General features: G+C 57.3%; 1 protein-coding gene across 2 annotated transcripts in view; it reads left to right on the forward strand.

Moving 5' to 3' along the window:
- The window catches only part of HK1 (hexokinase 1), a 93,110-nt gene that overhangs the window by 38,890 nt on the left and 40,139 nt on the right, over positions 1–14,081 (forward strand). For both annotated transcript variants that reach the window (XM_070057777.1, XM_051823226.2), the window contains one exon: positions 12,990–13,152. In XM_070057777.1, the coding sequence (XP_069913878.1) occupies positions 12,990–13,152 (163 nt within the window). The remainder of the gene's footprint in view (positions 1–12,989; positions 13,153–14,081) is intronic.

Below are 14,081 nucleotides of genomic sequence, written 5' to 3' on the forward strand. Positions count from 1 at the left end.
GCAGGGCTTATCAGCCCCCTAAACGTGCCTGGCTCCTTTCAGAGATCACTGCAGCCAGCGGCCTCTCCCAGATTACCTTCCGTAAAAGGAGAAGGAGGCTGCACCCCGCAGCGGGGAGAGCGTGCAGCCTGGCCCTCTGCAGACGGGAGCAGAGCGGGAAGTGTGGCTTGCATTTTTCTGGAGTGCCTTTGCATTCCAGGCTACAGACGCCACGCCGGGAACGCCGGGAATGGCATTGGGTGCCTACCAGATGCCTTTGCTCTCCTTACCGTGGACCTCACTTAATCATTGGTAGTAATAATCCTTCTCCAAGCCTACGTGCACGCCTGCCGCCTGCCTGCTTGTTCATTCCCCACGGTCCCCACGAGGAGGGTCCCGCTGCCATCTCCATTCTTGGATTGCCACCCTGAGACTCGATAGATAGGAAGTGGTGGAGCCTGCGTCCAGACCCATCAAGTGTGATGGCTCAGCCTGGGTTTTTAATTTTTTTTTTTTTAAACTGAGCTATAATTCCTATCGTGAGAAACTCGCCCTTTTAAAGTGCACAGTTGAAGTTTCTAATCCAGTCACAGGTTGCGCAGCCCTCACCACCATCTAATTCCAGAACGGTTCTATCATCCCCCAAAGCAGTCCCCTCCCCCTCCCTCCCTCCATCCAGATCCCAGCAACCACTAGTCTTACCTTTGTGGGATTTGCCTCTTCTGGATGCTTGCTGCAGATGCAGTCCTATAAATGCAGCTTCTTGGTGATGTAGCATAAAATTTTCAGTGTCCATCATGCTGTAGTGTGTGTCTGTACTTGGCTGCTTTCTAAGGCTGGATAATGCCCCCTGTCCCTCTGTGCCACATCCATCCAGTGGTCAGTCAGGTTGTTTCTGCCCCTTGGCTCTTAGGAACGATGCTGCCATGTGTCCTGGGTGTCCCTTCCAGGAAGCCAGACTCTGCATTTAGAGACCAGGGACCCCAGGCGGGGAAGCGACTTGCGCAGGACACCTCGCAGCCCACGAGGGATGGGGACTGCAAAACTCCCACTAGTCCCCGACTCAGAAACCTCCCTCTGCACCGCACGGCACCCGGCTCTCTTTCTCGACAGTGTAGGGAAACAGGTCTGGGGTGGGAGGCTGTGTGGGGGGTGGGTTGGGGAGTGGGCAGAGCTAGCTTGAGGGCCCCCAGGGTTCCTGAACTCAGTATCCTGCCCCTGCCCCACACATGCACCCTCACCCCCATCCCCCGAGCTCCCAGTTAGTCCGTGTGCATGGGTCCCTTCCACCTGGGAAGGAAGTCGGTCCAGTAGGGGCGTTTGCGGTGAGAAGTCTAGGCCTTGCCCTGGTTTTTGGATTTCTCTCTGGTCCCTGGCCCCAGTCCTTGTTTGCATTTACAACAGGTTGCCCGGTGGGGGCAGGACTTCCCTGTTAAGAGCCTGCTTTGCTCGCTGTAATGCCTGCTCCACTTCTGCCTGGCCACGCTGTAAGCTGCTATTGTTTTCATCCAGTGATGAACACATGGGGTTCACCACACCTCGTTTCTCTGATGTCTCCTGGTGCCTTCCAGGGTCCTGCTGGCGTGGGTAGGGGGAGTGGAGAGCTGGCCGTGGAGGCCACCACTTTCACAGAGACCCCATCGCACCAGCACAGTGCCGCACAAGACCCTGGATTTAGCTGGGTGCTTGGTGTGGGACTGGGTCCTTCCAGCAGGTGCAGACATAGGTATTTGTTTCTTCCTGCTTCTCACATGACACCTGGGAGGTGGAATGGAGGCTGTCTCAGGGGCCAGCAGGGGATAGGGAGTCCCTGACACAGGTGGGCCGCTTCTCATGCTTATAGAACCAGAACTGTGATCTGGGGCTTCAGACCCAGAGCCCTGATGCCCCCCAGCACGGCCCCTTGGCATCTGAGAAAGCGGTAGGAGCAGGAAGGTCACCTCGCCCTCCCCTGCCCACCTCCCTGAAGCAGGTTGGAAGGCCCTACACGTGGCGCACCTGGAGGAAAAGAACATTGTATTGTCTGCAAACTCAGGGACACAGAGAAGTGTCCGAACAAACAGGCCTTGCCAGATCCCCTGTTTGTTACCCCGAGGCCACAGCCCCTTTGCCCAGGTGTGCTTCTCCGTGGCTACCCACCTGCTTCAACCTCAGCACGAGCCCGACCACGGCTCGGTCCACTGTGTCTCCAGGTCATCATTTCCTGAGAAGGGTCCCTTGTCTTGGGAACCTTTTTATAAATCTGTGCCTTTTCTCTCGTGAAAGAGGCTGTCGGTTGGTGCATCCGCCACGCCACGAGCCTAAGGTGGGCAGGAGGGGGATTTCCTCCCCCTGCGGCGTGGTCTGCATTGCGGTGCCACCCTCCCCCCAGTGGACAGCATGCTCCTGGAACTGTAACCTCCAGCCCCACGTGGCTGTGAGTGCTTGAGATGAGGCAGGTCTGATTCCAGAAGTGCTAAGTGTGAAATCAATCCACCCAGGTGTTCCAGGCCTTCAGACCAGAGAATGTAAAATAGCTTGTTAATAATGATTACTTTTTTGGACAGGCAGAGTTAGATGGTGAGAGAGAGACAGAGAGAAAGGTCTTCCTTCTGTTGGTTCACCCCCCAAATGGCTGCTACGGCTGGCGCACCGCGCTGATCCGATGGCAGGAGCCAAGTGCTTTCCCCTGGTCTCCCATGTGGGTGCAGGGCCCAAGCACTTGGGCCATCCTCCACTGCCTTCCTGGGTCACAGCAGAGAGCTGGACTGGAAGAGGGGCGACCGGGACAGAATCTAGCGCCCTGACCGGGTACCGGCGCTGCAGGCGGAGGATTAGCCTAGTGAGCCGCGGTGCCGGCCATAATTACTTTTTAGCTTGGTTTTTTAAAATTTTTTTCCTAATTTTTATTTATTTATTTCTCCAGAAACCTTTTATTTAGGGAAGACAAACTTCATGCATTTCATAAGTATAGCTTTAGGAACATGGTGATTCTTCCCACTGTACCGGCCCTCCCACCCACACTCCCACGCCTCTTCCTCCTCCCTCTCCTATTTCCATTCTTATTTTTTACTAAGATAATAATGATTTAGTATTGATTACATGTTGAAATGTTTGGATATACTGGGTTAAGTAAAATACATTACTAAAGTTAAGTTCACATGGTTTCTTCTTTTAATGTGGCGACTAGAAAATTGGAAGTCATTGTGCGTGGCTTGCATTATATTCTCTTCGTATGGAGTTTGGACCAGGACGCCTGTGTTTAGAGCGTGGGTGCCTGAGGGCCCTCGTGTGGGAGGCCAGGAGGCTGGAATCCAGCACCTCTGGGGGTCCCTGCAGCTGGCGCGGGGGTGGGGGTGGAGGTGGGGGGGCGTGGAGTTCTCAGGGCCTTCGTTTCCTTCTCTGCTAGGTGGGGCAGGCAGTTCCGCCCGTGGGATACGCCCACTTGTGAAACTAGGGAACGGACGCAAAGCGCTTGGAAATCGTACAGGTGCCAGGTGTGATCACTGCCATTCACCCAGCACACAGCCGTGGAGCGGCTGGGGGATGGCCGCTCTCTGGTAACAGTAGACAGACAGCAGAGCTGTGAGCCCGGGGCCGGGGCCTGGCTCCCCACTCAGCGTTTGCTGTTGACTGTGTGGGAGCTCTCAGACCACCTGCAGTCCGTGTGGCCTGGTGCTCCTGTGCCCACCATAGGTGAGGGCAAGAGGGCAGCTTTCAGTATTGCTGTGTTACTGTGTTACGCAGACGTGGGAGTGCCCAAGGTCACAGAGAGGCCGTGCTGCAGCCTCATCGGCTCCACTGCTACAGCCACAGCCCACGGGGTCTGTTTGGTTGCCTCGCAGTGAAGGCAACCACTCTGCTGCAGTGGAGTGCAGTGGAGGATGGCCCAAGTGCTTGGGCCCTGCACCCCATGGGAGGCCAGGATAAGTACCTTGCTCCTGCCATCAGATCAGCGCGGTGCGCCAGCCGTAGCAGCCATTTGGGGGGTGAACCAACGGAAGCCTCTGCTGCAGGCCCAATCCTCCGGTCTGCAGGGATCCGAACATTGGGAATTGTGAGCCTGGAGGCTGGCTTGTCCCTGGCCCAGGGCAAGGAGGAGGCAGAGAATTAGCCTGTTGTTCCTACCCCACCGCATTCCAGGGCTGTGCAGTTCCACTGCAGGGACCTGGAGGCTCCTTAACTTTCAGAGCAGAGTGCAGTGCCACAGCTTTGGGCTGGGCCACACTCACCGGCCTGGAAGCTCCTGTTAGTGGGTGCCTGGGCACGGCGTCAGGGCCTCACAGTGGTCCCCCAGCAAGAAGAGTCGTCAGGGCCTCACAGTGGTCCCCCAGCAAGAAGAGTCTGGGGAGAAAGGGGAGGGGCTGGGTTTGGAGTCAGAGCTGGGGCTGCCCTGGTTGCTGGGTGCCTGGGTGTATTGCTTACCTGTGGAGCCCCAGGGTCCTGTGTCCTCAGACGGGGTGGATGAGGCCTCCTTACAGGCGGTGTGGATTTGGGTCAGGGTAGGTTGACATGGCTAGCATGGGCCCTGTCCTAGAGCCTCAGTTTCCCCATCAAGAGTGAGACTGGGGTCGGCGCTGCGGCTCAATAGGCTAATCATCCACCTTGCGGCGCCAGCACACCAGGTTCTAGTCCCAGTCGGGGCTCCGGATTCTGTCCCGGCTGCCCCTCTTCCAGGCCAGCTCTCTGCTGTGGCCAGGGAGTGCAGTGGAGGATGGCCCAAGTGCTTGGGCCCTGCACCCCATGGGAGACCAGGAGAAGCACCTGGCTCCTGCCATCGGATCAGCGCGGTGCGCCAGCCGCAGCGCACTGGCTGCGGCGGCCATTGGAGGGTGAACCAACGGCAATAGGAAGACCTTTCTCTCTCTCTCTCTCTCTCTCTCTCTCACTGTCTACTCTGCCTGTCAAAAATAAAAAATAAAAATAAAAATAAAAAATAGTGAGACTGGGACCAACGCCATGGCGCACTAGGTTAATCCTTCCCCCGCAGCGCCGGCATCCTATATGGGCGCCAGTTCTGGTCCCAGTTGCTCCTTTTCCAGTCCAGCTCTCTGCTGTGGTCTGGGAAAGCAGTGGAGGATGGCCAGGTGCTTGGGCCCATGCACCTGCATGGGAGGCTAGGAGGAAGCACCTGGCTCCTGGTTTTGGATCAGCACAGCTCCGTTGCGGCCATTTGGGGAGTGAATCAACGGAGGGAAGACCTTTCTCTCTGTCTCTCCTTCTCACTGTCTGTAATTCTTCTTCTTCTTCTTTTTTTTCTTTTATTTTTGACAGGCAGAGAGGACAGTGAGAGAGAGAGAGAGACAGAGAGAAAGGTCTTCCTTTTGCCATTAGTTCACCCTCCAATGGCCGCCGTGGCCGGCGCATCGCGCCGATCCAAAGCCAGGAGTCAGGTGCTTCTCCTGGTCTCCCATGCGGGTGCAGGGCCCAAGCACTTGGGTCATCCTCCACTGCACTCCCGGGCCACAGCAGAGAGCTGGCCTGGAAGAGGGGCAACCGGGACAGAATCCAGCTCCCTGACCGGGACTAGAACCCGGTGTGCTGGCGCCGCAAGGCGGAGGATTAGTCTATTGAGCCACGGCGCTGGCTTGTCTGTAATTCTACCTGTCAAATAAATAAAAAGAAAGAAATAGAAGGCTGAAAATTAAAAAAAAAAAAAAAAGTGAGACTGTCACTTGGGGCAGACACTGGCATTCTGTTTAAGAAGCTGCATGGACGCCCGCATCCCATATCAGAGTGCCTGAGTTCGAGTCCTGCTCCGTCTTCCTGCTTCCCGTTAATGCAGACTCTGGGAGGCAGCAGTGATGCCTCAAGTACCTGGGTCCTTACTTGGATTGAGGTCTTAGCTCTGGGCTTTGGCCTGGACTAGCCCTGGCTGTTGTGGTCATTTGGGAAGTGAACTAATGAATGAGAAATCTCTCTGTCCATCTTTCAAATAAATGAAATAAATAAAAAAATTTAAAAAGCACAACTCGCAAGCATGGGGATTTCGTCTTCCTTCTGATTTGTGTGTTATCAGATGTAGCAGTTGGTGGGTAGTCCATGTTCATGGAAACAGCCAGGGTTCAGAAGCATTTACAGAATGCTGGGTGGGGCACTGGGACAGCAGAATGGAGCTGGAGAAAGAGTCTGGGATACAGGGACCTCCCCAGCACGGTGACTGTGAGTGCCTGGGGCACGGCTTTTGCTTGAATGATGTTCACATGTGATCTTCCCTGAGGGCCTCTGCTGTGGAATTCGTTTTCCCAAACACATTTCCTCCTAGTGACTTTCAGGCAGTTCAGAGAGCTCTGGGATCCTGATTATTTTAGGGATTTGCAGCCCTTGTGTTCCTCTGGACGGTAGTCGTTAATTGGAGATATTGTGACGGGAAGGAGGGCTTAGAAACGCCTGGAACTCACCACACCTCAGAGAGAGGCTGAAGTTCGGGGCTGGGGCATGGAGAAGGGCTGGGCTATTCGGGGAAGAGTCGGTGCCTGGGCCTTATCTGAACCAGCAAACCCTTGGAGACCTCCCACCAGAGGCCTCCCGCCCAGCCCAGCCCAGCAGCACACAAAGGGACCGGAAGACATGGCCCCTGCCCTCCTGGTACTCACAGGCTAGCTGGAGGCGTGCACCATGTGTGTGTCCCTGAAGCCCCCAGGAGAGGCACCTGTCACGCCATGTCCCCTGGGGCAGTTGGACTCACCTGTGTTGGACACCTAGGTCAGAGGGGATGTGGAGGAGAGGAGTGGACTGTGTGGGCGGGGCGGATCATGGCTGGTGCTCTGGGCAAGGTGAGTTGGGAAGAGGAGGGGGTGGGGGACGGAGAGGCCAGCAGGTGGTGGCTCTGGGAGAAGGCCTTTTAGGGGTCAAGAGCTACTGTCGGACTGGCAGCGGGGAGGGGGTGCCGGGAGGAAGTGGTTGCTGGGGGGACCCCACCAGGTCACAGAGGTCTTGCTTGGAGTCACTTCCCTCCCTGTTTAGAGATAGGCTGCTGAGAGCACAAGGGAAACTGGGTTCCCCCCTGCCACCCGCAGCGGCGGGGGAGCTGGGAGAGAGGGAAACCGGAAGAGCCACATGCAGGCAGGAAGGGGTTGGGAGGCCCTGGCTGGCGCAGGCCACCACGGAGGATCTGGCTGAGCCGGGGCCTTCAGCTTACTGTGGCTTGTGAACTTCCTTCCTAAGACTGGGTGGGAGAGGAGAGGGGTGGGTGGACAGCTTGTCATGGGTCTGGTTCCCAGTAGCGGGCAGAGTGGGGCCTCCGCGTCTTCCTGGCGTGGCGTGTGCTCTCTACATGCGCAGGGAGCCACGTGGCTTCCGCACTGATGCCTCCCATGATCCCGGGTCTCCCCAGGGTCTCCCCAGACTGAGAGGAAAGAGCCTGGGCCTTGGGGAATGTGGTGTCTGCCCCAGTCCTCTAGCTGGCTAGCCGGTCACTGTGGCAGCGGAGGAACCTCTCTGGCCTCTGAATTTTCCTCGGGGCCTTAGAGGTAATGCTGCACGCCCGGCTTCTGCAGACCAGATGGTGTCGGGGGCACCCTGGGGAAGTGCGCACCGTGGGGAGAGCTTCACGGAGCACAGTCCCAGGAACACACCCACCTGATGCATGGGAAGACTGGCGTCCAGGGGCCTGGCAAGGCCACAGTCCAGTGCACAGGTCTCTGTTTCCACACTGAAGCAGGCAGGGTGGCCGTCAGTGCCCACACCGTCTTAGTTCCCAGAGGACTTAGGAAGATGGAGGTGAGGGTTCAAAGGAGAAAGTGTTTATCATTTATTTCTCTAAATTCAAAACCCAATCTCTGTAGGTGTGTTTGGTTAGGTAGGAAAACAGTGGTGGAAGTTAAAGAAGGGGTTTCTCTGGGGAAATTGAGGGGGAGAACACTTAATTTTTACTTCTGTGCATTGGTGTGCTGATTATTTTTATACTAAGTATATGTCACTTACTTTAAAAAAAAGTGCAAATATTTTGCAGGGATTTTACTGGAATCTTTCATTTGCCATAATTTCTGGCATGCTGCTACCTTCTTTTAATTTTGTCTTCAACAAAGCGGGTCAGTAACATTTGTGGTAGAAGTAGTTTTTTAGATCTTTAGGTAAAAAGAGTAGCAGGCACGTGGGTATGTCTCTAGGCAGGGTGGGAGAAAGGAAGTGATACCGAATGCTTCCTTGTTTTTGGCTTGCTGTTAAAACCCTCCCCCTGTCCCTCCAAGGCAGAGGGACTACTTCTCCATCTTAAAAGTGAGGAAAGCGGGACACAGAGAGGTTAAGTGACTGTCCACAGTCACACAGCTAATAATCGGGCACATCCTGGATATGGGCCTAGCTGTTTACCCACAGCCCTGTGTTTTCTCCACTGTTTGAGAGATAATGAACGTGTTTAAGGAGAAGCCCTGAATGAAGGGTTAGGAGATCTGGATTCTGGGCTCAGCTGCCACTTACAAACCCTGTGATTCCATGTGAGTCATGGCTTTCCGTTTCCTCTCTTACTAAAATGGAGGTAATGGGATCTTTCCTGGAGAGAGGGACCGAGGCACCTGCCGTGTGCTCGCCACTCGGCATCTGTGAGCTCGCTGAGGTATGATGGGATCACACACAAAGGATCTTCTGGAAGCTCACGGAAAATGCAGTTTATGGAAAAACTACGCGTGGATTTCAAAAATCTTTTGCACCCAAACTGACCGCTTCATGCTATTTCCATGAACTTTTGGGAGGACTCCTATGTGTCGACAGCAGGGCCCTCCGCAAGCCTGAGCTGAGGATTTGATACAAGCACACAAGGACCCGGCCTCTCCTGGGTCTGAGTCCCCGTCCCGTGCCTGCCCTGGAGCTGGTGCCCTTGACCTTTCACCGCTGGCTCCCGGCTTGCCTTTGCCCGGGAAGTGTCTCGCTTGAAAAGTTGTTTGGAAGTCCTGCGTGGAGCAGCGTCCGTCACGCCTGTTGCTCTGCCCTATCCTTGATCCTCACGGGAGAGCAGACAGGAGAGGGAGTGACATTTTCCACGGCCAAGCCCCTTCCACAGGGTCGCCGGTGGTCACAGCGCCTCCTGCCACAGCTGGCTTGCTCACTTGGGCATGTCTCGTCTTGAATTTGTGTTTTGTGCATGTTCCTTTGGGAGCAGGAGGGGAATGTGAGATCGGGCGCAGACCTGTCTGGGTTTAGCCCAGTGGCGGGCAGGCAGGTTCCCTCTTGGGTGGACGGCTTGGCCAGGCTGTGTTCCTTCTGCTGCAGGGCACTCCCCTGGGGTCAAGCTTGGGGAGCTGCTGTGAGCTCCAGGGCCCTCTTGAGCCCAAAAAGGACGAGTATCTGGACAGAGTTTGGGCCGGAGTGCCTGCCTGCTGCGGCCGGCTTGGCCCCTCGCCACAGCAAGGAGACCCGCTCTATTGACGGTGGGAGAGGTCCATGTCCCGGCGAGAGCCTGCACGGCCCAGTCTGGCGTGGGGCATCTGGTGGCTGGCACCTCCCCCACCCCCTGGGCTGACCCAGTCCTACACGCTCAGATCAAGCAGTGAGCAGTTGAGGGCTCAGGGCTTCTGGGAGCCTTGCCTTAGGACAGATGTTCCAAAGGCCAAGGCTTGGGGTGGAAGCTCCCAGAAGAGGTGCTGTGCTGGCCTCCCCACCCCCAAGCGCAGGGTTGGACGCTCTGGGCCCCAGTGTTTGACCAACAGGGTGGTGGTTTGGAGGCAGCCCCTGAAGGGGAGGGGCAGGCTTGTGAAAGTGGGAGTGTGTAGGGGGCAGAGAGGGGGGAGAGGAGAGGAAGAGTTCTGGAATGGCCGTGCCCAGGGCAGAGCGGGGCGCTGGGAGGTCGCCAGCCTCTCTTGCTGGTTTCCTGCAGAGCGCGGAGATGCAGCAGTGACTGCCCCGTGCCCTCCTCCCCTCCACCTGCCTCCCGTTCTCCGTCTCTCCTTCCTAGGAGGACGCGCTGGCCCGGCCAGTGCCAGCAGGTGCTCTGAACGAGGGCAAAGGCCCCTCGTTTGGGGAGGTGCCGGGTGCCCGGGGAGTTTCCTGCAGGTATCTCATGGTGAGCTTCTCTCTGGCGCTAACAGCTGAGTCCCGCTCCTGTGGGTGCTGCCTGGCCAGTCCAGCCAGGCTCAGGCCCTCCCTGGCCTGCAGAGGGGCTTCCCGCACTCGTCACGGGAGGTTGTACCCCTGGATGACTCATGAACCTGAACAAGAGGAGGAAAGTCCTCCCCCTAGAAGCTCGGGGGTGGGCTCTCCTGTGTCCCTGGCTCGTGTTTGCATTTGGATTCTGCTGGAGCTGTTGGATTCATTGGACTCTGTTGGAGCTGCCCCTTGAGTTGGGAGGGAGGCTGACTGTGGAGCTGTGGGGAGCCCGCCTTTTCCAGAAGATTCTTCCTGTCCAGGTGGAAAGCCGCACAGCTTTACTTGAGCCTGCCCTCTGCAGAGTAGGGGAACCAGCCTTCCCCAAGGGGTGGGGACGGTTGCACTGAGGAGCCCCAGGCTCACAGGCACGAGGCCTCACTCCCCTGGCTGTGTGCTTTGAACCCATCGTCCCTTAGTGTTCAGGGGCCTCAGTTTCTGCATCTGTAAAATGGGGGCAGGTGACATGCCATACCACACGTGGAAGTACTTGCTGCACTACAACCCACAGTGTAGTTACGAAGTCTGACGGCAGCATCCGGCGTTATCTGCATTCCTCCTTCGTGCCAGGCAGCTGGGTGACTTCCAAAGGTCTGGCCAGCACTTCCTCGCCCTGGGGAAGCCCGCGGTGTCAGGGGAGGTGATGCCCGCAATGCCACGGGGAGGGTGGTCGTTGGAGCGTGTGCAGGACACCTGCAGACAGCTTGGTCTTTCAGAAGCACAGCCTCGTCCTTTTGCCCCCACCAGAGCCGTCTGGTCTCTGTGTGGCTCGTCAGGCCCCACGCGGGACGCAGCTCTCGCCGTCTGTCTGGTTGTCTCACGTCGGTTTGATGCGTTGTGGCTTCATGTCTGCTCATCTCACAGGCCACCCTCCCTTGCCTCTGGCCCTCACACGCTCTTGCTCGTGCCTGGACGCACCCTCCGGCCTCGCCGCTTTGGGAAGCCTCCTCTTACAGGCTCTTTTGTGCCCGCCGTGTCACTGCCCCGCGAGACTGAGTGTGCCGGGATGGCGAAGGCTGCTGACCTGGTGCTGCCAGCCCCGGGGCCGAACATGGTGTCTGCTCCCGGGGCCGTGATGCTGGCAGCTTCTATCCCAGCATGCAGTGGTTTCTGACCGTCTGTGCCTGACTGTATTGTGAGGAGGGAAGGAGAGGGCGGGTGGGGTAGTGACTGGGAGTGGGGGCAGGGATCAGCTGGCCCCAGGGGACGTGGGCAGAGTCCTGTGAGCACCATGATTGTCCACAAGGCAGAGGACAGGCAGGGCCTGGGGGAGCATCATGCATGGAGACCAGCGAGGAGGGGCTGCCAGGAGTGAGGTTTGCAGAGGTAAGCTTCGGACTCTGCGTCCTTGAGCTGGGACGATCAGCCACCCTGAAACGGGAGCGTGAGATGCCGTGCAGAAGCAAGTCAGAGTCAAGGGCTTCTCGGCCTCACTGGGTCATGAATCTGCCTCTCCATGTGCCAGGAGCCGCCTGCATGCAAGACTGCATGCTGGGCACCGGGGAGGTCGAGCCCGGCCCCCGGAAGGCCAGGTGAACGGAGCGCAGGGTTAACTCCAGCTTGACGCACTTGGCCATCAGCAAGAGGAGGCGACATTTGATCTAAACTTAAAGGGGGAGAGAAGGAAGGGAATTGCAGGGAGAGTGACAGCAGAAGCTGGGAAATCTGGGGCACCTCCCAGTGCTGGGAGAGGTAGTTTGGCCTGAGTTCAGAGCGCAGGAGTCACCTGCAAGGGGTAGGTGGGTCCGTCCAGGGGAGGCATGGAGAGGCATCGCGAGGCTTGGGCAGTGAATGACCAGGGCTGCACTTCGAAGACCCAGTGTGGCCGAGATGTAGAGGGCAGGTTTTGGGAACCAGACTAAAGGTGGAAAACCCTTACAGTGGACGAAGCACTGGTGATCCGAGGGTGTGGTTCCAGGCTTTCCAAGCTGCAGAGGGCTGGAAAGGTGAGGTGAAAGGGCTTCCAACAGGTGCACAAGGACAGTGCCCGAGGACAGGTGTCGGGCCCAGTGCCAGGCAAATCAGATGGAGAGAATAAAGGGGAAGATGCTCCGAGGAGCAGCCAGTGGCGACCTGGGAGGCTTGAGGTTGGGAGCCTGGGTGCTTGCAGGAGCACAGGGCATCCAGGAAGAGAACCAGTTTGTGTTGGCTCGGGTGTGTTTCTGTTTGGAGGTCCCTGGCACACAGACCCTGCACTTGGGTGTGGGAGCCTAGGGGCTTTCTCCATACATCCTGAAGGTGGCATTGGGGTCTTCAGGCTCTGGACCTGCTGTCTCATGTTCCCTGAAGGGTTCTGGCCTTGTGGCCACCATTTGTACCTTCCGGGAAGTCACACCCGCGGAAACCCAGCAGCACCGCTGTCGCACTTGGATACAACAGGTGTTGTTTTGGAGTGCTTACAGTGTCCTGAGTTCCTCTCTAGCTCGCTTGACCTCACAGGGTCCTGTGAACGAGCCGATTTATCATCTCAGTTTGTCACTTGGTGGAAGTAAAATCCATGTCGTTGTTAGGCAGTGAGGGGTGGGGTTTGAGCCCCGGAGTCCTTGTTCTTCACCTCTGATCCACATGTCCACACCCCTCACAGCGGGAAGGAGGCTTGAAGTGTGTCTGGGGCTGGAGGAAACCTGCCTGCACTATAAACTCGGGCTTGCAGGGTTGTGCCGTGCAGTCCTTAAGGGTTGGAAAGGACCCTGAAGATGTCCAGAGCCTTTTGCGGGGGCGGAGCTCTGGGGCTCAGAGCATCTGCAAGTCCGCTACGGGTGACATGGCTGGTGGAGGTCGAATGGCCTCCCCTCGTGTTACTTGCCAGCCTGGGTGCTCCGGGGCCCGCAGCAGCCGGCTTGTCCTGAGCAGGCAGGTTCCTCGGCCTGCTCTTCCTCGTCCAGCCAGGCTGGGGCCGCAGCCGCCTGCCTGACCCTCAGCCTCACTGTCCCTTCTCATCCTTTGCCCAGATTGACAAGTATCTCTACGCCATGCGGCTCTCCGATGAAACTTTGGTAGATATCATGACTCGCTTCAAGAAGGAGATGAAGAATGGCCTCTCCCGGGATTTTAACCCAACAGCCACAGTCAAGATGTTGCCAACGTTTGTAAGGTCCATTCCTGATGGTTCCGGTGAGTCTCTCAGCCAGAGATTGGGCTCTGACGCCTGACTGTTCTGGGCGGCCACCCCTCCCGCTTTCCTTTGCTCATTCATTCATTCACTCACTCTCACTCACCCCTTCATTCATTCTGTCCACCTGTTCTCCCATCCATCCATCATCCACCCACTCACCCATCCATCCATCCACCCAGCCACCCAGCCAACCTGTGTCTGCAGGGCATCTGGGACGTGCCAGGCATGGCTGGACCAGGCCGACCGCCTGATGGCCCGACTGCCCAGTGGCTTGTGGGACTTGGGAAGTGCAGTGTTGGTGGGTTTTGCTCTTCTGAGCATGAAAAGCCTTGGAATAAATGGAGAATTCCCTTCAGGCGAGTCTCTCCATCAGGGCACCAAGGTCTCCCTCCCTTCGGTACTCCAGAGAAGTAACCATCCTAGTGGCCAGGTGGGCCTTGGACTCAAGGAGGGGCTTCAAGTCCCCATTTGAGCAGATTTCATCGACGCTGAATCCAGGTAGCCCTGACGTGGAGGAAGGGAGAGACGAGGTGGAATTAAAAAATTGAAAAATCCCCTGAGTCTGCATCCCTGAGACTCGTGCCCACAGCGGGGGGTGCAGGGGTCAGTGTGGGGTGTCACTGTCCGCCCCCTCCAGGAGTGGCATCGGTCCCTGCTTGGGACAGACAGAAGCCAGGAGGGTCAGCTCTGCTCTGCTCAGCCAAGCATACTTGTTAGTTTGCAGAGGTGGGTGTGGTGCCTGCCCCAGCTCAGCGCAGTCCCGCGAGACCCTCTGACGGGCTGGCTGGAGCTGTGCTCCGTGCTGTGGCTGGGCTTTGCTGGCCGTGTGTGGCTGGGAGGATGTCGTATGCGCCTCCTGAGTGTGATCCTTGTGCACTCAGCCCTGCTGTTCTTCCCTGCTCTGCAGGAGCTGCTAAAAGCAGTCATT

This window comes from Oryctolagus cuniculus, chromosome 15, assembly GCF_964237555.1.
Source record: "Oryctolagus cuniculus chromosome 15, mOryCun1.1, whole genome shotgun sequence".
Classification (NCBI taxonomy): Eukaryota; Metazoa; Chordata; class Mammalia; order Lagomorpha; family Leporidae; genus Oryctolagus; species Oryctolagus cuniculus.